Raw genomic sequence first — 27,563 nt, 5'->3', positions numbered from 1 at the left:
TGTGTAGCAAAGGCCAGTAAAGAAGGTTGGTCAAACCTGAGACACACTGATACCAGAACATCTCATTTATGTATCCAAACTTTTTCTGAGGGTAAAGAAAATTCCGTGTCTGGCCCAGTGTGAACAGTTTTTAGGGAAGAAAAAAAAACGTTGCAAATATTTCATACTTCTGTGCCATTTATTTGCATTGGATTAGGTGTAAATACACCTATAAGAAGACATAGATAACAATATAGGGAATAGATCCAGATGATAAGTGTATAGTTGGTCTGTTTTACTTCAAATACGTCTTGAACGTGTGGCTGCAGTAAACCAGTACAGCAGAAACCATATCAAACATAGGGTAAGAGTACATCAAATCACCAAAGAATAAAAAAAGATAACCGTTACTTGACAAAGGCACTCAGGGTCCAGCCATACAGTACTGTAAATACAACAGCTGCCACACCCTTTCAGGTGAACACTGGTAGCTATAAAATATGGCTATACATTCTCATATAAATGATTTGTAAGGTTTAAAAATATATATCTGTATCCATATATATGTGTCTATCTATATATCTGTGTTTATAGATAGATCTATAGATATAGATCTATCTACACAGATCTATATTTATAGATAGATAAATATAGATATTTATAGATAGATAGATAGTAAGATAGATAGATATAGAGAGACAGAGAGTTAAATATTATAGATTTCAGTACTGATGCTACATGTTTAATTATTCTAATTGGGGAAAATATAACTCCATTTTCATTTTTTCTTGTGCAGGAAAACCCTAAATATTTGTGATGAAGCAGAGACAGCTGAAGCTTAGCTCAAGCTTAGCTCTTCCTGAACCTCCACAGAGGGGGCATACTGAACCATCAAAATAATGCTTTAGCTTAATTATAGGTAGCCTTTTAAAATTCATTTGAACTGATAAAACTCTCCCCTCATTTTGGCCACTAAATGTAATTACCAAAGATTATTGGCCTACAGAAAAAGCATATTTTGCCAAGAATCATTGTGCCTACTCTGCTTGTAGGCATAATGCTAGCAGCCCAGTAAAGTAGTCTTGATTTTTATTGCTTATTATACTTTCTTAAAAATGCATACCTTACAAAACCTTGCTTGTGTTTGAAAAGGAAAACACCTCATTATAATTTTTTTTCACATGACAGCTTTCTCACACTTGCATCTCCATTTCGACTGCACCACTTCCCTTGTATTCATTGGTGGCTGGAATAAGGGTGCTGTCTGGGTTCAGAGGGCATCGCTCAGAGGTTTGCTTTGCACTGTGTGGCTTGATTTCTGGGTGGCACAGCTGTTTGAGGTTCTGTGGAAATAGGTTAGTGGCAATCAAATAAATATTTGTTTACAATAGCCAGTGGTAAATCTGCTCTTTGAGTAATTAAATTACATAGTTTCATAAGCAGAAAAGGATGACAGGTTGCCCTATATGATCAAACAATGCTCTGATGTTTGGAGTGCCTGGATTGCCCTGTGAAATACATAATTTCATAGCCGAACAGACAATCCAAAAAGTATAAACGTTTGTTAGAAATTAACATAGTAGTTTTTTAAGATTTTTTTTTTTTTTTTTTGCATTTCTGCTTAATTTAAAAGTGAGGGACAGGAAAGGCAGAGAGAGAGGGGATGACATGCAGCAAAGGGCTCGGTTTGGAATTGAACATAGAGCAGTGGGACTAAGGAAGTAACTTTGATATGTGATGAGCCACCTGGGCACCCCTAGCAACAGCTGAGCAAATATGGAGGTGTATTGGAAACTGCTATCTATAGTGAATTCAAAACTAACTTTATTTCTACATATGTAAATGTAAATTAAATTCCAAATTTTTCAAAGTCCAAACTTCATCTAGGCATTGCTGATAAAAAAAGTACTCGACCTGTTGGTCGACACAAAACAACAAATGTAATAATTGTGTCAGGAATTCAATACATGTATCGTAGATCATGCATTGTAGCGCAGTTCTTGCAAGAGCTCTTTGAATCCAGCCCAAGTGGGGCAATCATTGTCCAACACTGGTTGACAATCATTCAGTGCAACTTTACAAAGAAAACAACAGCACGGTTCTGAAAGTAATGGAAAGGTGCTGCAAGAAAACTATTTGTCATTGACACAAGAAACAACAGATTAACCTATTATGTGTTGCATGCTCTTGTAACGGTGTGGCCAGGTCTCCCTCAAAAAGGAGAACTTAACTCAAGGGACATATTGGTTAAATAAAAGTAAAATAGATAAATAAATAAACTTTTTCTGTAGTTACCTATCTGTAGTAGTTTTGGGGGAATGTTATATGTCAATGTCATATGATTACGACATTTAAATATCGTTCATTATCGGGATTTTCCTCAGCCTGTGTGTCCAGGTGTAAGTTGAGGGTTAAAGGACAGAGGACGTTGTGTTGCTGTAAAGCCCCTTGAGGTAAATTTGTAATTTGTGACATTGGGCTACACAAATAAAATTGATTTGACTTAAGATTAGAAAAACAAGATTAAAAGAGCTAGTACACACACACACACACACACACACACACACACACACACACACACCCACACCCACACGTGTGTGGGTGTGGGTGTAAATCAGTCTTCATCACTGAGCATTAATTATAGAATTATTAACAACCCTCCTGAAAAAGTATTTTCTTCACATACCTGCCATACTGTTCCTTTCATCTGACAAATCTTGAAGATGACCCACAGGGGTACCAGGAGAACACAGAAGAGCCCGAGGCACCATCCCAAAACGTAAGCCCAGTTTGGGTAGACATAGGTTTTGTTGAACTTGAGAGGCTTGTATCTCACAATTGAGAAGATGAAAGTCCCCTGCAGGAGCAAAAGAAAAAAATTCAGGTTAACTGAAATCTGCTTCTTCATCTCTGTGCCTCCTCCTGTTGACAGACTACCGCTTGACAAATCTATGCAGGGTTATTGTACATTTCCAAACTTGTTGTAACACACCTTCTTTTAGCGCAAAACTTGAGTGTGTGTGCTGGGTGCAGTTTACTGACATTTCAGAACATGATTGAGTATCAAGGTTCACATTTTTCAGTTACTGCTCACTGCCTTTTGGCGCCATCACTATCCAAAGACCCCTAAGGAAGATTTAACAGGACATTTGTTGAGGAGCAAAAATTGGCTAACAAAAACACACTTTAGGCCATGCCTTAATATAACTCTAAATTAAATCTTTAATGTTTACTGTCAAGCAAAAAAACAACAACAAAAAACTGAAGGATAATATTTTTTTATTTTATTTTAATTATTCTGACAAGTATGCCCCCAAGATGCACTGACACTGAAAACTGAAATGAAATTTTTGTGATTAAAATTAATATATCTGAAACAGAGCTTAGCAAGACCATTCAAACAGTTGCTACAAGGCAAACAACTCATGCAAATGGTTTTCCAATAAAACTTGACAACACCCTCTGATGATGATGTCAGTCACACTTTCAGGACTCATAAAACTACCAAAACACTGCCACTATTGCTGCACAAGTTAAACTGTTCACCAAGGAGTGATGTGGCATATCTGTTTACAATTTTGACGATGTAACCATACTGATGTGATGGATAACGACAAGGGCAAATGTGTGTGTTTTTAATGCCTTTTTAACTTTTATTTTATTTTATTTTATTTTTCTACATGCCAAATGTGTATACCAGTTATATTATATTTTTTATAAGGGTCAGTTTGTAGCCTGGTGATTTTTGATTGCTCAGTGGACATCACCAAATTTTGATTTTGATTTTGGATGGTGTTGTGGATGATGTGTAAACATACCAGTGATTACAGAACACACTGTTGAGGTCCAGTCTTTTTCTCTCAAGACATGGAGGCAGAGGATCCAGAGCTAATCCGGATCCTCTAATCCAGCTAATCCAGTGGCTTTTAGAACTGATTGTAAAACCCTTTTGCTTGTATACAAACCTCTTAATGGCCTTGGCCTTGTCTATTTCAGTGACTGTCTTGTTCTGTATGCCCCTCAGGTCTACCAGTGGTGGTTTATTGGCTGTAAATTGCCAGTGTTAAAAGACAGGTGAAGCTGCCTTTTTTTCAAATGTTGTAGCAGTATTTTGGAATTCATTACTGAACAATATTAGAGAGGCAAATTCAATCAATTCTTTTAAATGCCACCCTGAAACCTTTCTTTTAAACTTAGCTTTTAAATGATTTAATCTGTCTTGTCACTCTCGCTTATTATCTCTCTCTCTATTATCTTTCTCTCTCTTTTTTTTTTTTAACATGGCACTGTCTGTCAGGGCTTTGTGTCTGTGTTTTATTTTAAGCTTGTAGGATTCAAGGATTCAAGGATTCAAGGAACTTTATTGTCATACCAGCTCACATTTACATGTTAGTGGTACGAAATGAGCACTCAGGTCCCGGTATAAGCCTAAATAAATAAATAAAGCAAGGTAAAAAAGAAGTGTAAATATAAAATATAAGATATATAAGTATAAACAGTATATGTAAATATAAGCAATATGTGTGAGAATAAACAGTATGTATAACTATAAACAGTATATATAAATAAATATTTATAAGTATAAACAGTATATGTAAATATAAACAATATGTGTGTACTGTCCTGAATTCCCTGTGTTGGTGTGGGTTTCCTCCGGGAGCTCCACTTTCTTCCCACAGCCCGAACACATGCGAGTCAGGTGAACTGGAGGTACTAAATTGTGCCTAGGTGTGAATGTGCCTGTCTGTGTGACTGCCCTGAGATGTACCGGCGACCTGTCCAGGGTGCTTTCCTGACCAATGAACACTGGGACAGACTCCAGAACCCCGCGACCCTAATTAGGATAAGCGGCTTGTAAAATGAATGAATGACTGAATAACATGCAGCCTGCCACACAAAGGAAAAGCAACGGGTCCTGCAGCTTTTCTGCCCACGCTGACATTGCACTTCATGCTTGCAAAACAAGAAAGTCAGTACTTTTCAAAGTAAGGTGACTGCTAAACAATATAAGATAAATTGCTTCATCACCTGTAGTTCCACTAATGTGGTCCACCATGTGCATGTGGTCCTCAGTAGGTTCAGTAACCACCAACTCAGAGCACACATAACCGAACACAGACTCTGTGGACAGCCTCAAGAACTTACTTACACTGCAGCTCAACTTACCTTTTGTGGCACTGATAAGATTACTGCCTCTAGAAGGTATACTAATCTTGAGAGATTATTTCTTCAACAAGAGGCCAAATGGCTAATCTGTTGAAAACTGAACAACCCCTTGGAATCAGCAAAAACCTTAATTTCTCATGTTTTCCACTTAATGGAGCTATTCAGAGTCCCTGTATGTTTTTGTGATAATCTCCATGAGCTCATTTATTACATCTTTGTGGCCATTCCTGTAGTTCAGTTATTACTGTATACATTTTGGGTTGCCTCTGAATTTTCCCGCATAATTATCAGAACCAGCTGGCTGATTGACTGACTGACTGTGCCGTTGTCATGAAAAAACACTGGTATGATCAATGGAAAGAATGTTAAAAACAACACATAAACAGCTGAAAATACCACTAGGGCATAGTGATGGCGTAATAACTACAAATTTGCCAGTAGCAGGGCACATGTTCATTTTGCTGACATGTGATGGTGAAGGAGGCAAAGAACCGCAGGATCACAGTTTCAGAGCTGCACAGTTTTGTGGTGTCTTGGAATTACCAAATCCAAAAATCAACTCTTCAGATGCCACCCCTGTGTCCACACGCACTTCTGAAGGCTTGAACAAAAGAAGCATTCACTGAAAGCAGCCCATAAGCTGAAAAGCTTGAACTTTGCCAGGCATCATGGCAACTACAGTTTTAATTGTACCATGGTGGAGGCAGGAGCACAGGGACACACAAGATTCAGATTGGTTTTGTGTACTTTAGTGATGCATCATGGAGAGCAGTACCGCAGGCAGGAGCAGTGTCCCAAATCATACTCATTCTAACTCATTCTGAGTTTTTAGTATGTAGTGTGTTCACGCTGTAGATGTATGAAAACTGTAGACTTGGGAAAGGGAGGAGCTATACTAAGGAGGCTGCAGCAAAAAGAGAAGTTCCTGAAAATCACTAATAAGCCAAAATATCTGCTGAGATGCAAGTTTTGTTTTTTTGTTTTTTTGTTTTTCTTGTATTTGTGTGCTAGTGGTCATGTGACACCACAGTCAGCTGATGTGTTACATCATGTCCAGTTAGTAAGAACAGTATGTTCCTATCATACTAACTGCCAAAACAGTATACAAGGGAAATGAGTGTGCTGTTTGGTATGTAGTGTGCTTTTGGGACAGGGCTAGGCTCTCATATGTATGTTTCTTTCTAAAAGTCTGTTGAAAGTTTCAGCTTTGTATCACTGGTTTACTTAAACAACAGTCATTGTTCTGCCTAGACATGACAGACTGTTCTTAGATAGCCAAAATGAAAACGGCCCAAGAGACACAACTGCCCCCCATCTCACGTGTCAATGTCTGCTTCACAAGGTTTACTCAAATTCAGGGCACTGGCATTGTTTAAGTTACTTTCTGCATTGTAAATTAGTAATTCAGTTTCTACACTTGAATGCTATTGAAAAGCTGTGGTCTGAATTAAGTATGAAGCATGAAAGTAAAGACATCAAGGATCTTGACATTTTTTTCGAGTGTTCTCCAACTTTGTTAGACATTACAGGATTATACTCAAGGCTTTTATCCTTTCCCAAGGGGGCTTTGCCAAACAACAGTGGCAAGGTGCCTCTAATTTTAAATACTATATTTTGAAGGAAAAATAAGTGTACATCTCAATAAAACTGTCCTCTTCTAGAGAAAGTATCATGAGTTGCTGAAAGGTGATCATCATTGATTTTAATCATCATTTGATCAATAAGGGAGTGCTGTCGTTAGGTAGCCTTCAGGATAGGATAGGTAAGGTTGAAAGCATTTCACTAACTGCAGGCTTTTGTTCTTCATCTCAGCTGTGTGTATTGCAGGAAGCTGTCTAGAAATAGTTTCTGGTAATACTTGCAGCTAAGGCATTTCCCACGTGCCACCTTTCATCGTTTTATCTTTAGCAAGACATCTCAATAAATAGCTCCAGTGGTTCTTGTGGTTATTTCTCTTCAAACAAAAAATTAGTAAAAAATAGAAACACAAAGACATTCATATTGATGTGTGTTGAAACTACTGTAGCGGGGTGCCACCATGGTCCAAAAATATTGTGAAACTGCCCTCAAGGGTGGCCCTACAGAAAATGTTATGAAGTGCCCTTTAGGAAGGTACCCATACAGTGAAGAAAACATGATGACTGTCTAAATAGAAAAATATGATGAAGTGCTGTCGAAGGTGCCCCTACATGCACTAAAACATGATGAAGTGCTCTAATGGTAGCCCTTTGAGTGGAAAAACACGATGTAGGGCCCTACAGGCTCCTGCACATAAGTGAAAATGAGACAAAAAAAATCTCTAGGTGCTCCTACTTGTGAGAAAATGTGCTCTTTCAGGTGCCCCCCCCCCCTTCTTTCCCCCTTTCAATATACCCTTTTAATAAGTTTGCTTCAAGCACTTTCTGTCAGAGATTTTGTCATGAAAAAAGTTAACGTTAGAGTCGGGTTTAGAGTTGGGATTTGCCTCAATTGCTTTCTGTCAGAAAGCAGTTGAGGCAAATGTGCTTGAAAAACAGCTTTCGGGGGCGCCCTGCTGGCTTGCCGTGTAGAGTGCACACTACATGGTGCCGGGGCTGGGCTGTGGCGGTCTGGGTTTGAGTTCGGCTCGGGCCCATAGTTGCATGTGGCCCCCTCTCTTCCCTGTCTTTCCTGTTTCTCTGCACCGTGCCTGTCTTGTGAAGCGACAACGCCCCAAAAATAATCTTCAGAAAAAGTTTTATCGTGCCAACATGCACTCCATCAGTACTCACAAGTTTTCCCAGCTCCAGCCTCTTTAGGATTTGATGTCACTGTGTTTTGTACAGACTAAGCTGTAACGTTGGCATCGCACTAGAGTGTAGATGGTTGTCATGCCCTCCGCTTTAACCCAGCATGAGCTTCTCTCTCTCTCTGTGTCTGTGTGTTTGTGTGCTTGATTACAGGAGTGGGATCAGGTGTGCAGGTGTCAGGTGCCGAGGTGTTAATCATCTCAACCAACTCTGCGACATGCACCAGGCCTCAACTCCACCCCGCTGCCAGATTGTAGACTCAGTTAACCTTTCAGTCTAGGTCAGGGGTGTCAAACTGGTGCCATGGAGGGCCGAGAGGCTACAGGTTTTCATTCCAACCAAAAACTCCACCAGGTGATTTCACTGATTGGTTCCTCCTCTCTGCTTGAAGGTGAGGTAATCAGTGACATCACCTGGTTTGACACCAGTTCACCAGTTTGACACCCCTGGACTAGGTCTATCCTTTCTGATTCTCCTGCTGATCCTGATTCTGTGACTCCTGCCTCCATCTCCTTCGTGCCCGACCTGCAACCTGCACTCAAACCCTGAAACTCTGGCCTCGCTCTGCCTGCCCTGCTCGCCCCCTCCTGCCTTACTCTGCAATCCTCTGGCTCACAGCTCACCCCTGCAAAACACATTCATTAAGTATTCATTAAGTATTGTTACAATAAATTTATTTTATTTCACCAGTGAAATACCTGAACCACCACCGATGACTCTTGCTGATAAGATATGTGGTTTATTGTGTGCTTGTTGTTTATAACAACCTGTGTGTTTACTGTTTTGAAGAATGAAAGAAATTCTGACTTACCAGACAAACAACAGGTGTCACATAAAGCCAGCAAATCTTCATTCCTGGTCGTGGGCGATAACCTATCATATCTTCAATATTATCATAGAGACGATCTGCACCTGTGAAGAAAAATGGATTGTATCCATCATGCTTTCAGTCAAAAGCTTTATTTCTTAAATAATCTTTACAGTCACAACACAGTAATGCTTTTGAATCTACAATTTTGTAGTTAAAAATGTGTCCAAAATGTACATTTCTGTGCGCCTTGTGCACCTGCAGAGGCACGAGCACAATTTACTTTTGCTACATCTACAGGTGCACAAATGAGAGCTTGCAGAACTTCCACTCGTCAGTAGAAACTGCAGTTGCGACGCATATTGGCATATTCAAGCAGGTATGGTTACATGGGTGTGTGCACTATAGTAACTACAGAAACTGTTGCAAAAATATGAGCATACAGGTTTCTTAACTTTGGGTTTCATGGAATAGGATTTGTGCATCTGCCATGAAGAATTTGGGAAGGTTACACTGTTGTGTTGCTGTTTGTGGGAGACAAAAAATTCTACAAGTTTGCAATTTTGCAAGTTTGCAGGCAGAAGGGGAGAGAGCCAGCCCTGCTGCTTTGCGGGAGAGAAAAATGCTGTAAATATGTCAAAGGCTGATATAATCTTTCAAAATGGAGAGGTTCAAATATTATAGTTAATTAAATAACCTGATGCTTCAGGATCATTTTGTGTCGCTGGAACATACAGCTGCTCAAGGCGCTCTCCTCCCTGCTCTGTGTGTCCCCCGCTCAGCTGCACTACTTCCTCATCCCCCCTCTGTTCTCCAGTCACCACCTGCCATCTGCTGCCACCAGTACACCTGCTACACCCACCCACATACCCTTTCACCGCTCATTAGCCAATCACTTGTTAGCCCGCCAATTCTGCTGCTCACCTGTTGCTTGTCAACTTGTTAGACTATCCAGTATTTATACCAGCCGGTTTGCCTATGTTATTTCCCGGATCATTATTTGAGCCGGTGTATGTATCACGCCTGTGTGTTTTTCTGCCTGCCTCGTTTTGACTTGTGCTTTTTTGGGGGCTCTGTTTTTCCGCCTAATGTTTCTGTGCCTCTGCCTGGTTGGACTGATAACTGGCATTGGCACATCGCCTATTTAAGGCGATGTGCCAACAATCTGCATCCGATTTTTCTTCAGCACCTGAAGGTGCTGACGGCTCAGTCTGAGGCTCCACAAACAAAACACTATCCAACAGACACCCTGCAATACATCAATGATAGGACTCTTCCAGTGAGATACTGCTGGCGTCAGTCATTTGTTTCGCTTGTCCAAGCTCCAATTGCAATGCAATAATAATGAAGCAGAGGCATTGGCCCAGCAATCAGTTGGGTCATCACTTGAACAATATGAGTTTGTAATGTATACTTTGACCATGTTATCTTGTTTTTAGGGTTAGGGTTTAGGATACTGTCAAGTGAAGTTGCCATCTGAACAGCATGTGGAAATAACAAACAGGGATTATCCTTTAAATGTCTTCCTCAGTTATCTTATGTACCACTGTACAAAAACTGGAGAGTGAAGTCATACTTTACTGATGCAATGTGCATAAAAATATTTGTCTGAAGTTTGCCATTTTTGATTGATGCTAGATAACCATAATAACTCACCATATATCCAACCGATTGCTATCGACTGACACACTGAAAGGAGAAGAAGATTGTTGCCACTACAAACATAATGGTCAAAAAGTTGAAGAAAATACAAGCCCCCCTGCACAAAGAGAAAGGGATAATAGATACAGTGAATTTCAGCAATGTTTTTGGACATTAAATAGGTTAACTTTGAATAATTTTGCACATGTAACCAAAGCATGAATAGTAGTGCAAGGAACAAATAAAAGCTTTTACCTCTGTGACAAGGAGGAGGCCGAGAAAGAAGCAAACAGAACAGAGACAAAGTAGCAGTAATTCTCGACGGTAACCTCTTCGAAAAACAGTCGGGAACATGTCTGTCACGGAAGTCATCAGGCACTCCAGACTGACAAACTGTTGGGGACACAGGCCAATGAGCAACACAAGACTCAACCTCTCGATTTCATTTGAGGATTGGCAGTGGCTTAATGCAAAGCGTTGTGACCTCACCTGTGTATCAGCACCCAGCAAGATGACCATGATGAAGAAGCATATGGCCCATAGTTGAGGTAAAGGCATCATAGCTACTGCCCGGGGATAGGCAATAAATGCCAAGCCTGGTCCTGTAATTAGGTCCACATTAAGTAATTTAAAGTCATTTCCCACCCAGAGGACATCCATAAAACATCCATTTGTAAGAATACAAATTAGATTACGATAAATAAATAAATAACTTTTATAAAGGAAATGGGTACAATTTCTGCAAAAATGTAATAGAAAATACACTGTGTGGCCATTTTATTCCAGATTGTACCAGGTAGGGTTTGCCTGTTGCCTTCAGAAAAACCTGATTTCTTTGAAGCATCCAAATCTCTGTGAAGCCTGCCCTCTAACAACTTATCCTATCTGCGAGTGTGGCAAGCAAGCATCAACGAAAGAAAAAACGACTGCTCCCATTACAATCAATGAGGTTGTCTAGACAGGACTTGAATTGCGAGAACGTCAAAACGCTATGTCTTTTCCCAAAGTGTTACTGGATGCCCGATGTCTATTTTTGACGTGTCACACTGCCTGTATCGTTACGACTCAGATAAATCAAATCCATGGTTTGTTTATCTCATGACTTGATACATGGAGGTGGCAGTGTGGACAGCATCAGCTATCACGATCTGCTGTCTGGACGCGTGAATGCAGTCAAGCGTCCAGACAAAGTCCAAGACAAGGTGTGCCTGTACTTTGTGCTTGTACTTTTCAACGTTAGAGGTCACAGACTTTCGGGTTTAGGGTTTAGTTACTTTTTGAAGGGATATGAGCCCCAGGCAAAAAAAATCTAGATTTCATTGTCAGCTGGTGGTTGAAATTTTTACCTGCCTGCAGTTATGCATTTGTGAATTTCCAACAGCGCTACATAACTGCTGGGTGTGGTCTGAAATGTTACAGAGCCATAGCGTTTAAAAACATAGAGTGAGCACTGCACTCCCATTGTATACAGCAAATTTAAGCATGAGCAAATTCAGAAAACTATGGGGCTGTTGTTTGTTTGTTTGTTTGTTTTTTACCCAGAAGACAACACTGCTTCTTCTTCATAATAAATGATTAACTCACTGAACTTGAACATGTCTGACACTCAGTGGCAGAAATAAAGATTATTAATAACGATAACAAAAAAAAAAAATCTGGAGCCTTTAGGTGGCAGAATACACAAAGGTGCAGTCTATTGCTGCCACAGGATCTGCAGAGGAAGAACATTTAACCCAAATGACAGCATGTGGGAATCAAATTTTGGGAAATTTTGTCAGTGTACACTTTTTTATTCTATGAACAGAGCACAGTTATGACAGAAATGCAGCAGAGGTTAAGCTTTTCCATCCATAGAGTTCAGTGAAATGATGCTTTTTTGCCATAAAAGATTTAGGATTTATCTTTCCTTATCTGTTATTTACAGCTGACGTAAGTGAAACCATGGCATCTGGCATGGTCTGTAGCCCATTTATTTCGACATTTGACAAGTTGTACTTTCTGAGTTGCCCCTCTGCAAAGCACTGAGCTGTGTTTGTTCTTGTGGCATGCCTGTTAGGTGACGTCACCTCATAAAAAGACATAGTAACCATCCGTCCTGCAGCTGACTGGAGGGTTTTTGATTAGCACACTGTTCTCTGTAAACTGTAAACACTGTAGTGCATGAAAATCCCAAGAGTCGAATAATAGCTGTACCTCTTATTCCTGTCTGTGTGCTTTATACTTATGCTTTATTTACACATGACTCACTGTCTGGAGGAGCAAGCTGTTTGTGGAAACAGAGAAGTGTACATAATAAAGTGGTCACTGACTGTATATATATCATACATGGTATAGTGGTGTTCTTACCAGAGGCAGCCACCTCAGATATTGGTAGTCCTTGTTCATAGGACATAAAGCCCAGAACAGAAAAGATTGCAAACCCAGCCACAAAGCTGGACCCGCCATTCACCAAACAAAGAACAAAGGTGTCCCTGCAAAAAAGATATTTACATATTATTTTACTCTGCCTGAAACCTTGGGGAACTAATTTAACTATTGAAATGAGAAGAACTAACTTAGGGCATGGAAAAAAACAATGGAAAATTGTGGTCAACAACAAAATGCCTAAGGAACAAAAACACTGTGCCATAAACTTTGTTTTTTGTAACAGTAAAGGCCAGTTAAGGACATTGTAACACTATGACGTACTTCAAACCAGTTGTGGGTGAATAACCATGCATACAAATAACAATATTTACATGTGAAACTTGAGACATCACCATAACCAGTAGGCAATTTGTTATTTTTTAACATTGGGGAGCAATGTGAGCAACCTCCTGCTCCCATGTACACCAGCTGACACACACACACACACACACACACACACACACACACACACACACACACACACACACACACACACACACACACACACACACACGTGTGCCTCCCAAAGGACACTGGGGAGAAGGGCTTCCTTGTGCCTTTTTCCCCCAGAGGGTAACCTGTTTTTTGCCCCTTGAACTGATTTGTAGGGGCATTTACTGAACTTGGAAATAATTATTACATTATAAAGTAAAGTAAACACTCAATTTGTGGCAGTTTTTTTTTTTTGGACAAATAACAAGTAAGAATGAAAAGAAAAGTTTACTTTAGTTTAGTTTCATGGGCATTCAAGTACACTTTTGCTCCAGGGTTTGTAAATTTCTGGCCATGCTGCTGCCGCAGTTTCTCTTGCTCCCTGTCTGCTGTTCCTCTATATGTGATAGAGAATAAGAGAGACTTTGGGATTATCATATAGGCCTAGCCTAATCCCATTATCTGCTCCACTCCCAGGTTACACCAAACATCTACAGTAAAAACTAAATCTGTCTACAAACAGCAATGTGTCTCTATGATCCTCTTGCTCTTTTGCGACTACATGTTACTTGTCACTTTAATCATGAAGGTGACACTACTCTATAGAGAATGTAGTCTACAGTATAGTATAGAAGTATATATAGTATATGGTTTACAGAATATTATAGATCGAAGACAAAATGGACAGAAGGGCAGGGCTGAGAGACGGCTGCCAGATTGAAAGGGGGTTGCATTTTAGTCATTTTGTTAACAAGAAGCGTGGCATCTCCTCTCATTCCCCTTCGAATTGCCTACTGATCATAACAACATCAATATCAACATATTTCTCTGAAATTGCTGAATGACACATTCAACAATGTTAATTGTTAAAGAAATTCCAAACTGCTAATAATTAGAGATAATAAGGCCATGTATATATGCATGCATGCATGAATGAATGAATGATACATTGGGCTCTATTTTCGCAGACCGGGTGAGGCGAGGTCGCAGCGTAGCTGCGCTTCGCCAACTGGGTGTGGCCAAGTGGATTTTGCAATTTTGGCACGCTGTGTGCCGTGGCACAAGTACTCCGCTGTTCCTCCTACCAGCGCAAGGGAGGAGAGAAGGCGTGGAGTGGGTTTGACACAGCTGATTCACTTCAAACCAATCAAATGAGCCCCTGTCGTCGCCTTTAAAATGTGCTGCGCGAAGGCGTAATGAACGTTTACACAATTGACATGGAGGTCTACTGCCGCAGGCGGAGCGGAGTTGGCGTAGTGGAAGTTTGGCTGATCGGTGCGCACACGTCACCAAAACCTCACAGGCAGGTTTCCGGAATGACAGGCACATTAACAAGGCAATAAATACCCGCAAAACCACTATTCAATGCTACGATCACAATCAGCACATAAATTTATCTCCATATCAACTGTCCCATCACAACTGATGTCAGATCAAAGGAGATTGGCACCGTTTGTGCTGACTGTGAGGTTTTGGTGACGTGTGCACACAGCCCGCCGGTCAGCCAAACTTCCACTACGCCGGCTGCGCTCTGCCTTGCGCTGAAAGTAGACCTGGTTTCAGGTGGCGAGCTTTGGGCGCACCTCGGCAAAGCCTTTTGGCACAAAAATGTCACTGCGCCAAGCTGAATCTGTCAACACCTCCCCCTGCTGCGTCGCCACTCCCATCTCAATGCATCTCAGTCTGCCAAAATACCAAACTGTGCGCCCCTCGGGTTGCGCTGGTCCAAAATAGCTCTGCGTGGGGTTCGCCTCACTGCGCCACCCTGCGATGCGCCGGGAAAATAGAGCCCAGAGAGGGAGGGGGAAGTGGGCATATGTGTCAGACAGAAATGACTCAAGTCATGAGGATGTGTGACTAAGAAAATTAGAGAAAAGCAAACCCACAAGTGGCTCGCCCTAATTCAGAAAGCCAAAATCTCAGGGAATTGTTGTTTATGTTTACAAGAGAAGAGAATGTAAACTGAATAAAGACAACAGATAACAGAATACTTACTTATAGCAATCATTGTTATACTGATTGTAGCTGCCCAGAGCAGTCAAACTCCCCTGACAAATCCCGAAAGAGAAAAGTACTTGTGCTCCTGCATCCATCCATACCTATAAGTGGATGCAAAAACAGTGTTTGTAAATGTTCCCCACTTAAAAGAGTGGAGTGCAAAGGTGGAATTTGTCCCATTGGGATGGGGATACTGAGCCTCCAGTAGGAGATTAGTGAGGTGGCAGATTTTCTTTGTATTTATGCTGAATATTTGACTTAGTGCTTCATTACTTACTTGAGGGTCGACCAACCTTGTCGGGTCAGGATAAAGGTAGAAAGTTAAGCCATCCATAGCTCCTGGTAATGTCAGTCCACGGGCCAAAAGGACCACCAACATAACATAGGGAAAGGTGGCTGTAAAGTAAACTACCTGTATCAAGAGGAAAAGATGAGTCAACTTTAAGCTATGTTTTCAGTTGCTGTCAGTGCTGTGGTTGTTATGAAAAATTACTTCTTGGAACTTGATCATATCAGGAAAATCTCATCTAAAATCTACTCTACGTGCCAGCTAGATTGCAAAACATGGCCAAGCATTGAAAAACTAAACACTTTTCTTTGTTTGCCTGAAACCTTAGGGAACTAATTTAACTCTGAAATGAGAGGAACTAACGTAGAGCCTGGTAAAAAACAATGGAGCGGCCAGATGGCCTTGGTGTCTTTTGTCACTCCATACACCATCATACACCAGTAGTTCTTATCAGTCTCTTTCATGTGACAATAAGAAAATATTTCAATGCCCCTTTGATGCCTCTGATGATCAGTATTAAAGATTTCATTACTTATGTATACAGATGTATGAATTTTGAGTTATTCATTTTGAGTTACCGTGTATGTAAGGGATAATCCACAACGGGGTGTGTGTTAAAAGGTTTTAATGCACTCCCATCAGGTGGTTCTTCATCTGTACACTTTTAATTACTGTATTAATATTTTTCCAGTAATTATCAGTATTTTTAAAATGAGGCACAGTGTGACAGGCTTATTGCTGATGTAGGATAACATAGTTAGCTTAAGGGGTGGCCAGACAGCAATATACCTGGGCTCATTATCTATTGCAACAGATATTTGCGTGTACTCCAGCCCAAAAAAATCTCGGTCCTCTTCATTGTTCTTTAACCTATAATCCTGATAGAGAACGGACGAACACTGGCGCAGTCCGTTTTTCACAGATATAAAATCTCTGTCTGCTCACCCACTCATGCTTAAATTTAAGTTTATTGCAGTGGTTACACAAGTTGGTTCAAAACTTTATAGCCAGCGAATCATTGTAGAGCAGTAATTAAACTTGACTACACAAGCATTGCATAGTTTCAACGCACACCCACCAGCCAATCAGACTACAGTAAAAGGATATGCTGTTTAAACAGAGCTCTTGCTGTTGAAATAAGCCACTATTGCCCCACAGCTACCAATCTGTCCAATCTAGATATTGAACTAGTGAATGCAGTCCAAAAATCACACACACACACACACACACACACACACACACACACACACACACACACACACACACACACAAATATAATGCTATCTTCTCCTAAAATGAATGTTCTACCTTTCCAGTCGATCTTACTCCCTTCCAGACACAGAAGTAGCACAGTATCCAAGCCAGTAAGAGACATAAGGCCAGCTCCCACCGGAGGCTGCCAATTTCCTCAATTCCTTTAGATATACCCAGCACTCGTCTCCTGCAAAGGGACACATATTATGCCAAAACACTAGAACAGCAAAACAATTTCGAGGCACAAAATCATTGGGAACTTTGTTAAAACCTGCATTGGTAATAACAAAAGATTAACAACAGTGAAACTGGGCTGAGTTAGACATGAAACTTGACCTTCTTAGTTATGAATCCAGTGCACTTGAAGATAATCTGTCCTCAGGATAATGGTAAAACCTACAAAGGCTAAACATGTTGTTCCATATGAATGCAGTCCATATTTATTTTGGAGAGCTGCATATATTGATGAAAAAATAGTTATGGGCCATACTGGGACTGGCATTCAATTCTGAGGCAGACTGCTCCACCACAACAGACACTCCAGCCACCACATTTCCAGTAATGTTCATTAATATGCTCTCCAAATAAAACGGTTGCTGAAATCAGCTGTTGAAAAGAGTTCAGTGCTTTATGCTCCATGTGTCATATCTCAGAAATAGAAAATCCAAACTTTCCCTGCCATATGTGTTTGCTTGTGTTTGTATTTTGACATTGTTTTGTCCTAAGATGGTGATTATAGTATTCCCAGCAGCACTTGAAAGTAGTAAACTAGCTCAGATGTTAGTACAGCTGACCCTTAGTTCTACTGCTGCCAAATAAATGGACCATTTTTGTGACATTTGGCTGTATCTTTTTTCAAATATTTTACTTTACTACAATACGATAAGCTTTTACTTTTACTTACTTTTTAAGTTCTTTTATCGTTTAGTTTTTCAGTCCCATGTTTGCCTATGTTGGGCTGCTGCTTTTCCATTTTCATTTGTAAAATAGCCTCAGTCCATAACCGTCAACTCAACATGATAGGCAGCACGCATTTAAGCACAACTGGAAGGTAGCCAAACCTTTTTATTTAATCTTTTATATCAGTGTTGCTGGGCTCACTGTTGGCACACAGGTAAACTCGCCCACTGGGAAAACTCCACCCTACTTCAGATAACCAGTCGAGTGACAGCTCAACGGTATAAATAACAGTATAAATAACAATATGTCACTGTAAGAATGACATACAGTGTCGGTCCTTGTAATTATCAAAAACAAACCCCACATCAATACAAATGAAAATGGTGCCATGCATTCGTTTTTTTTTTTCTTTTTTTTTTTTTTTTTTGGTTTGTTTGTTTTTTTTTACACACAGCAGTTATATTGTAGCTCTGCATGCTGATGACCGAGGGGTCATAACATGGAAGACTCTGAAATAGTAAAACAATTTGTGGACATCATTCTCTGTTGTAATCACTTTAAATGTTTTATAGGTATGATAATGTTACATGTTAGTGAGGGATATACAATGGCTCTTTTGTTTTGGCTTGTGTAGGTGTGAACTCTCTGGTGACTTACTCAGTTATGTTAAGTTATGTATAAGAGGAGAGGAGATTGAACTTACTCCCAGAACTCTGTTGCTGGTGATGTTGCATTTAGAGTTGCTGTCCAATTGGATGACATATTCCTTTTATCAAATTCCACACATGACTCTAAGAGAAAACACAGGTAAAGGGTTATGTCAATAATTTAAAAACATTGCATGTCATGGTCTGCCTTTTCAGGGAGGGACATAATTCTTTTATATTCACAGTCGTAGATTTGATATAGTATTTTGACAACATCTAAGATTTTTCAGACCGTATAACAATGTTCCCAAAATTTGTCCACTCCATCTGCAGTTTTAATTTGCAACAGTGAAAGCAAATAAGGCTATTAAGGATGGGGTTTGCCCACAGTGAACACAGAGTTGAACACAGAAACCACAGCTAACTGACAAAACAAACAGTTTCAGTTTTGGAGATCTTGCTGCAGGACGCCCCTGCGGCGGTTTCAGTCATGTTCAGCTGTGTTTCCTCTGTGCTCCACAGGTCTTTTATGAAAAGATAACAGGCAGAACATGGGGGGGAAAACTCTGCTTGGAAAGATTTCCTGGAATTTCTGAGTGAGTTCTAGTGACACCGGAGTGATCCTGTCCAGTCCAAGTTCAACTGATAAAAACACGAGCAATAATGAAATAATAAAGTAATGAAAACAGATTTTTATGACACATGCTTGCATCCATGACTTCATGCCCACCTGTGTTCCAGGTATTCCTGCAGCTGGCCCATGGGACCTCAGCACTGAAGGAGGAGAACAGGTAGAAGAAGGCCCATGCCTGGATAACAATGTATGACACTGCCGCATACGCAATCACCACCTGGGTGGCATAACCAATCCCTGCAGAGACAGACATGGTGTGGTCAAGATAGTGTGGTCAATGTGTTGACAAAGATTGGAAAAATTACACTTTGGGGCTGAGTCCTGGGATGAATGTTAGTGGTCCAGCTGGTGTGTTTACATGTGTGTAAAGCATGCCACCATTTGAACTGATATTTTATTCTTCTTCTTTCATCCTTGATACGAACCACAGAGTCTGTAAGTCAGAGATGTTGGAGCCATGCTTGTGACCATTAATTTGAGACATACTCTAAAGCCTGAGACCACCGAGCATATACCTCATTTTTGGAAATCTGAGTTTCAAATACTTTTTACCTTGGCTGTGACACTGACTGTAATTATCCCCTATGATGAAAGTCTGGACTGGCCATCTATATCATGGATCCCACTGAGCACATTTTCATGAAACTTCAGGGAGACATGTGTGTTATTGTTCTGTTCCAGTGTTTTCAAGTGTGAGAATGTGAGTAACTGTGTTAGGGCAGGAAATTGGATAACACGTTAACTTGTGCCTCCTTACGCTGATTACTTAAAAGCCTTGTACACAAGTAATCAGGTTTTCCCCCACAGTCTGGTGTTCTCTTGACTGTTCCTGCTGCCGACAGCGGTGCTGCAGTTGACTCGCAGCCGGACTGCACCCGTCAGCTGACTTCTTGTAGGGATTCCCCCTACAAAGGTGGCGGATGTGTTTTTAGTTTCCTCATATTTTCATCTGACATGATGTTGACATATTGTTTTAAGCATTCTTTAATGAATGTATCAGGGTCAGTACTCTGTGCTGCAAAATGTGTATTTATTGTGTTTATCATGTCAGGTTCCTTATCTGCTCTCTTTTCCTGCACATGCACACACAGAAAAAAACTGTTCAGAGATCCGAGTAAGGGTATATATGGCGCAATAATCGGGTTCCTTCAGGAGAAATCTAGGTGCCGTAACTTGATTTATCTTAATCCCTTAAACCGATTATGGAAACGAGCTTTCTCCTTTACATGGCATTTGTGAAATCAGATAACTGCTTGTGATTGGCAAATAACTCAATTATTAAAGTGCATGTAAAGGCAGTGAATGATTGACCTAAGGGAGGCACCACAATGTTTGTTCATTATCATGAATAACAGGGGTGAGCACCATTTAAAGATGCTGTCCTAGCCCTCTCCGATGGTCAAGTGTCCCATGTGTAATCAGAAGCTACGTGTCATTAGTTGGTTCATTTCCCCTTGTTAACCCCTCAGCCCATGGTAATACGTAACAGCAGACGACACGTGGAGGTTACTTGGAGATCAGAGGAGAAATGTGCAGGAGAAGAAGGGGGGTTTAAATGAACACACTTGTACGCAGTCAGTGACGTGTTGTTGCTTTTTACTAGTACAAACACTTGCTGACTCAAAGAAGTAATGCTCTCTACAGATGACTGTGATACGTCACAGTCGTCACATACTGCATTTGTCAGTTTGGCCTGCACTGATTCTTGCATTTGAAAATTTCATTTTCTGATTGTTAGGTTTTCAATAATAACAACAAGAACAACAAGAACAACAACAATAATAATAATAATGATGTGAGATATAGAACAATAAGTAACGTGACAGATAAGTTGCATTTCATTTAGACTCATATTATTTCCCATCCCGTAAAAGTGCATCAGGAAATAATGGATATAAGCAATGTATTGTGTTTAATATTCACCTCTTGAGTAACCATGGTTGCTGAGTTGCACCCTCAGCCCTTTGGGGCTCGATCTCACCAGGTTCTCATCAGTTTTCAAGAGGAAGTTGGCAAGGCCGGGTTAAACCACGTATGATATTCAGCTTTCTCTCTGCCCCAACAAGTCCATAGGCCAAAGAGCCAAAAACAATTTCACCACTCAAGGTGGCAAAACTTGTTCATACTTTTAGAGTCATGTCTGTAGATGATATTTTGGCACAATAAGCATTCCTGAGTTGCAGCTTTGTTGCAGCTCATGATGAGCTGCAAGTCAACCATGCATTTCTTACTGTAAATCTTGTTTGTTGGTGACTGGACTAGACTGGTTAGACCAACCAGTCTTGTCCAGTGAACAGCATGATCTGATAAAACCACCTGGATAAAGGGTGAAATGTGTTCTAAGACAAATAATTAAGTCCAGTTGATCTGATTCAATTTCCTTGAGAAATCATACAACAGTCTTAGGTGCTAATTTTGGCTCTTTTTTTTTTTTTAAAGTACATATCTTAACAACACATACAGTGTTAGAATACATATGGAAATTTCCAGGAACACTACATAGTAAATAGATATGTTTTTTGAAAATACCGACAGATTAAAGGACACAGCACAGGGACAATGAACCGGATCGCCATCTGGCCGTAAACCATCAGACCAGCATGTCCTCCGACCTGAACCACCACAGGTTGTTTGTTCCAACAAGAGCGTTTCCTTGATTAGTGGTGCATACCAGGGCTCCCATTTTGCATTTCAACCTGTTCACACACTCACATGCCACACCTTGTATTTCTCACACAGAGAAATTACCAGGATAACGCCCACCAAGTTTTTAATTTATTTTTTGTAACAGTGGAACAGGTAGAGGAATCAAGTGAGTTCCTGGTAGAGTTCAGAAGGCCTTGCCACACACCAGCTAATCAAATAAAAAGAATATTCCAACGATACATTGATTCACACACTCGCTGAAGTAGCTACAGAAGACGTCAATTGACACATTGATGCAGACGCCCCCCCAAAAATACTTGATTAAAGGTAAGAAAAGGCTATTGTTAAAGCTGGAAAAGTTGGAAAGGTTTGCTGTAATGGTTAAGGTTAGGAAAAGGTCACGGTTAAGATTATGAAATGTTAGCTAACATTCGCTAACATTAGAGGCTGAGAGCTTAGTAACCAAGCCCAACCCAAACCCGACAGGTATTCTTGACTTTGTGTCCCTACCCAACCCGAGATTTTAATTCTCCTCAAGGTTATATTTACCGCCTGAAATAGCCCACATGTTGCCTTCAGTCACATAAACTCCAGCACTGTACAGGAAGTTGCTCAGAACAGGCAGTCCATCATTTTTTACTAAAATAAATTATTTTCAAAATATTTGTCAGAAACTGGCCCAACTCATCGGGTCCCTAATGGGCTTGGGTCAGGTATCCACACTCTACACTCAACCTAATGTTTGCTAGCCAAAAGCAAACACTGTGTTAGTATGGATCTGAACTAGGGTTTGCTTAGTGAAAGTCTTTAACTTTAAAACGTTAACTGTAGATCGTAATAAGCTGCTGTACTTAAGCCCTACGGCGTCTTTTTTTTTTTTTTTTTTTTTAGTGGAGGACCATATGTGAAAGTTTGCACACCCAGGCTGAGGACAAGGCTCTCCTTAGGAGCCTGCCATCTCCATCCATCACCTGACCCCAGAGGATCTACCCTGCTGGTCTTCTGTATTTACCTAGCACACCCTGTGGAAGTGGCCGGCAGGTAACACAAAAGCCTTCCTGAAGCTCTTCGAGGGGTCAGCAGCGGGGCTGGCGCCAGAGCGAGTGCAGCAGGGGGCTGATGCAGAGTTATAATAAACAAACCATAATGACACACAGACCATCATCAAAGCTCTTTGACTACTACATGCAGAGAAACAATGTTACCACTGGAGTATTATGTGAGTGACATCTCTCTCTCTCTCTCTCTCTCTCTCTCCCTCTTTCTCACAGTACATGTCCATGTCCTCTCTTGTGTTACATGTCCTAAAGTCACACTCACCGCTCTGATGGACACAAATAAAATGTATGTAAAATATGGGTTGAAAATTTACTAAGCTGTAGACCAGCTGTATAAATTCCTGAAAGGATGACTCAGGCTGTTTGTTTGGCAGTGTTTTTGTTTAGACTCATTTCCCAGTTTTGTTTTTTTTTCTTGCATTTTTTCAATAATATTGTGGCAATTTCATGTATGTATTTTCTTGTATCTTTTTTTTTGTTTGTTTGTTTTTTTAAATTTTGGGTGGATTTTGTGGATTTTGTATGATAATTTCCTTGAGAAGTTTCTTTTAAATCTATAATGTATTTGGAAGAAATCAAGTGAATTTTCAAAAATAAGTTGGGCATTCCTTGTGCGAAATTGTTGGAGGGAAACACTGTCAATCCCCACTCAATCAGCTGCCTTCAGGGTGGACTCACCTTTATCTAGCAGATTTTCCCTACCAGGAGCTACTAAACAGGCCAGCCTCAGCCAGGCCAAGAGACTGTCGCTGTCCAGAGCCCTTGTGGTGTTTGAACCAAGGGGCCTGAGTGACACATTTCCAGGAACTGGTCAAAGTGTGTAAGGAGGAGTGAAGACTGCAAGCATTCAGGGTTAGTCACCACACATAGGAAGGAGACAGTTAAATTTCCTTTGGAATTCATTCCTTTTATGAGGTGCAAAGTATTTAAAATGTTTTTTGCCCAACTAACACAGCAACACATTTTATGAAGAACAGTGCTGCGGAACTAAACGTCCTGAAGGTTGATTTAGCTGCGTCTCATAACACAGAACTGGCTGAGGGAACTCTCTCAAGCTCTGGCATTGCTTTAGTTACACAAAACAACCTCCTGTTTGTATCTGGTCAACTGGATTTAGTTGATTAACCAGACTAACAACATTTTCTTGAGATGCCTATGACCTTGATGAATGAGAAGATGCACAGACAACCTCCCGTTTGACCAGGACCAAAGCTGCCCGTCTGATCAAGCTGTCTAGAGAAATAGCTCTCCAGAATGATATTGGTCTCACCCAGATCTGAGATACAGCAAGCCAGCTGGACAGGCCTGGCTTCACTCAAGCAGAACAAAGACTTCCATCACATCAGCATGTGAGATGGAAATTAACCAAATATCAAATTAACAGAGAAGACAATATTAATTTATGACAACTGCTGAAATAACAGTACCATTCTTTGTATTGAGCAAACCAAAAGTGAAAAGCTGCTCATTGTGGGAAGACACTCCTCCTGTTTTCGCAACTGCTTTTGCAACTTTTGGTTTCCTCCTTTCAACCCCTACCCCCACCCCACCCCCGAGACCTTGTGCTGGTACTTATTAATTAAACCAGTCTTCAGTGTAGCCAGTTTGTGTCGGATAATTCTGGTAATATGTATAAAACCTTGATCATTTAATCAAAGACCTGCAGCAGCACATTAATTCTGTTGTCAGTGTAATTTGTAATTTGTAATTTGGAGGAAAGAACTGTCATCTTAATAGTCGGGTTAATAATTTTATGCAGGTAACGGCAAATGCATTTACTGTGCAGCTGAAAGAGAATGTTCCGGTAAAAGTTTTATGTTTTTGTTCCAAGGTAATCTGAAATAATAAGTTTTCTCTGACTTTTAGTTATTGTTAATGCATGTGATGTACACTTAATAAGAACTGTGTGTATTTGTGCATTTATTCGTTCATTTGTTTATAAGTTTATGTGGTTAGTTATCTGGATAAATAATTAATTTGTTCATTTATGTATAATGGTTTTCAAGGCATATCACTTAGTGGCATTACAGTGAGGAGTCCCACGAGGATGCTACATGGCTTAATATTCATACTGGCTGAGTGGATAAAGCACTGCACACTGTGATAATATGATAACACCGTTTGCACTTCTATTAAAACACACTGTTAGGATTTATGGTTAAGGGCCCTATCTGTAAGCATGACAGCAAGCCATCGCTATATCTCATAGTCAGCCAGTCTACTGCCCCACCTGTTTCAGTGGTTCAGATGTCACAAATAAGCACAAGAGGAAATAGTTTCACATATTAAAGCAAACTACATCTAGGTAACTAGGTATCCAGTCACTAAGCAGTTTCACACAGTTTTTCTTAAGACACTGACCTTCAAAGAGGGGGCAGAAGTGTCTCCAGCAGGTGATACAGCCTTGAGACGTGTACTGCCCCATGGCAGTCTCCAAGAGGAACATTGGAATTCCACAAGAGAGCAGAAACAGGACATATGGAACCAAAAATGCACCTGTGAATAACATCCCTTTAGGTTTCAAACATAAAAACAGTTTTTTTTCAAAGCTTTGTCAGTTGAGGATGATCCCATCACGATGAAAATATTCTGATCATATTAAAATAAATGTCCTGCAAGTCTTGTCAGCGCCAGGGAAACAAGAATCTTCTAATTTAATATAACCACTGACTGTAGTGGTTATATTAAATTAGTGACTGTATATTAGTCACTGGCTGATTAAAGCATATTTTCACACATTTCTGTGGTGCACCTGCACAGTGCTTTAAGCTAAAATATTATCTAAATCAAAATGTTTTATGTTCATCTGTCATCTTTTTGAGAGAGATGCCAAATTCAAGTGCAGCAATCTGCACACTGTCAAATGTAATTTATGGAGAATCATAGTGGCAAGAACAAAATATAACTACAAGATTAATGTGCACATTTAGAAGTCTTTCCTGACTGTAATTTATTGGCATATCGACTGTTTGTATGAGTCCTACAACGACAGATCTTAATTTAATTTGGGCTCAAGTTGGAGACGTCATTATCTTAATAATAATAATAAATTTCATATCTTTTAATTGCACGGTGACTTAGGGATCACAAATGCAGCTTAAATTCCAATACAGTAGAGTTTACAACATTTTAAGCTTTTAAGTTAATGATTAGTAAAAATGGCAACAAAAAAAAAAAAAGAAAAAAAAAAGAGAAACTTCCTTATCATTTGAAAATGTATCTTTCAAAGTTAATTTTTCACATTTGTTGACATTATTAGGCGGGGTAGCAGCAGTTCCTTGACCTTGGAGTGAGAAACAAATGCAAAAGATCAAGTATCATTCCTCTGGTCTGTAGGAGTATTGCTTACCTCCTCCATTTTTGTAACACAGATATGGGAACCTCCAGAGATTTCCTAGTCCAACCAAGGTTCCTGCCACAGCGAGCAGGAACTCCAGCTTGCTTGCCCACTGGCCACGGTCCAACAGCAGCTGCCCCTTCTTCACCAGACTGTTGTCTTGGCTAGGTGATTCATGGCTGTTTCCTTTTGAGAATTCCCTTGTCATTTTCAAGGGAAAAACGAAGGAAAAAAGGAAGAAAAAAATGAGCACACCAATCACTAGATAAAATACAAATAAAATGATAAATAAAAACTGACCTGAAGTTTTTAACTAAAAAAAAAAGACCCCCTCTACTCCTGGATATGTTCAGAGACACAACTAAAACTGCTCAGCTGACCATTATTTGGCAGTTATGGTAAGCTTTGTTTACTTATTGTTAAGCATAAACATGCAGGATTATCAGAAAAGGAAAGTTTTTTTTTTTTGTTTTTGTTTTTTTTTGCCAGCAGCTGGTTATCAGAAACTGTAGATTTCCTTGTTTAAAGTATTAGACTAAAGGCAGTGCATTTGGCAAAGCTGCCCAAAATAAATGCACAGAAAAGAACTTACCCTTCCATCACAAAGCCCCCTCCCCCAATAGTTGTTTACAGCAACAACTGATCAGTATTCTTCTCAGCCAGGGTGCACCACACAATCTTCACACAGGCAAGATGTCATGAGCAGAGCCAGTGTAAGTAACAGAAAGTAGTTTTGTGTTGCTCCTTTGTAGCCTGATTATTTCTTGCCTGAGTGTGCTGTATTTCCATTCAGACTCCGTTGGCTTGTGACAAAGGCTCCAGGCTCACTTCCTGTATTTTTCCACTGAGACATGAGTAGCTTGGGTCATTGAGATTGGCTCAGTTGCTAACAACTAAACCAAATCAGCTGAGCCGTCTCTGCGATGGCAATGCTTGTAATTAGGTTGCAGTTATTTGGTAATTGGGAATTTTAAGCTGTTATCAATCATGAAGTGGTCATAATAGTGATCTCTGCCTGCACATAGTGGTCTGGCCTGAATAAGTGATACTATTCATGGCTTCTAATATGAATCAACAGTTTAGTTCTACAAATGAATGAGTCTTTGTTAAGGAAAAAACGGCACACAAGACTACTGAGTCATCTATTCCTATCTTATCTGCAGAAAAACTTGGCATTAGGTTTAGCAGCTTTGTCACAGTGAAGTGTCACAGTGTAGTGTTTGTGGTGAAAACTCCTTGGAAACTGGAAATTTCAGATGATCATATTTCAGAAGGAACATTTAGTGCCAGGACAGAAATTCAATGCTCAAACACATTCTTTAGCATAAGTTTCGTGACGTAAGGCATTGTCCAGTAGCTTGTGTTCTGTTACAACTAAATGAATTATTGAGTGGAAGTTTAAAAAAGATCCCCGGAACTAACATGACTGACGCCAAATAGAAAAGAAACAATAAAAGCTCTGCTTTATTTGTGAGGCTCCTCTTTTGATACAATAATCCAGTAACCATAAAACAAGACAGACATACTAACACAAGACAAGACAACTATGTAAGGCATATATTTACAGTTTGCTGGAAAATTTCTATATCTAACAAGGACC

General features: G+C 40.1%; 1 protein-coding gene across 2 annotated transcripts; it reads right to left on the bottom strand.

Annotated features, from left to right (window-relative positions):
* Window positions 1-163: 163 nt before the first annotated feature.
* Window positions 164-26,777, bottom strand: LOC115358714 (sodium- and chloride-dependent GABA transporter 2-like). 2 transcript variants are annotated; one of them, XM_030050698.1, is made up of 15 exons: window positions 26,556-26,777; window positions 25,976-26,163; window positions 24,988-25,122; window positions 19,019-19,159; window positions 18,345-18,432; window positions 16,796-16,928; window positions 15,476-15,610; window positions 15,196-15,299; window positions 12,709-12,833; window positions 10,852-10,964; window positions 10,618-10,755; window positions 10,378-10,480; window positions 8,725-8,825; window positions 2,666-2,836; window positions 164-1,322 (listed from the first exon to the last, which is right to left on the bottom strand). In XM_030050698.1, exons 1-15 carry the CDS (start codon window positions 26,561-26,563, stop codon window positions 1,173-1,175), a joined length of 1,833 nt encoding a protein of 610 aa, XP_029906558.1. In that variant the 5' UTR covers window positions 26,564-26,777; the 3' UTR covers window positions 164-1,172. The 2 variants fall into 2 exon arrangements, with proteins under 2 accessions (XP_029906558.1, XP_029906559.1); XM_030050699.1 differs by lacking the exon at window positions 26,556-26,777 and having other exon boundaries at window positions 24,988-25,057; window positions 25,976-26,062.
* Between the last annotated feature and the right edge of the window lie 786 nt (window positions 26,778-27,563).

The sequence above is a fragment of the Myripristis murdjan genome, chromosome 5, assembly GCF_902150065.1.
Source record: "Myripristis murdjan chromosome 5, fMyrMur1.1, whole genome shotgun sequence".
Lineage (NCBI taxonomy): Eukaryota > Metazoa > Chordata > Actinopteri > Holocentriformes > Holocentridae > Myripristis > Myripristis murdjan.
The sequence above is the reverse complement of the archived record's forward strand: the minus strand, read 5'-3'. Positions and strand labels throughout refer to the sequence as shown.

Bases quoted from the DNA above. Each gene is read 5' to 3' on its own strand.
- LOC115358714 (XM_030050698.1), bottom strand. The intron at 15,300-15,475 runs GTAAGTAATGAA...ATCCACTTATAG, and splicing joins CAAGGTTGGTCGACCCTCAA to GTATGGATGGATGCAGGAGC. The intron at 10,756-10,851 runs GTGAGGTCACAA...TGTCCCCAACAG, and splicing joins TGCTGGGTGCTGATACACAG to TTTGTCAGTCTGGAGTGCCT.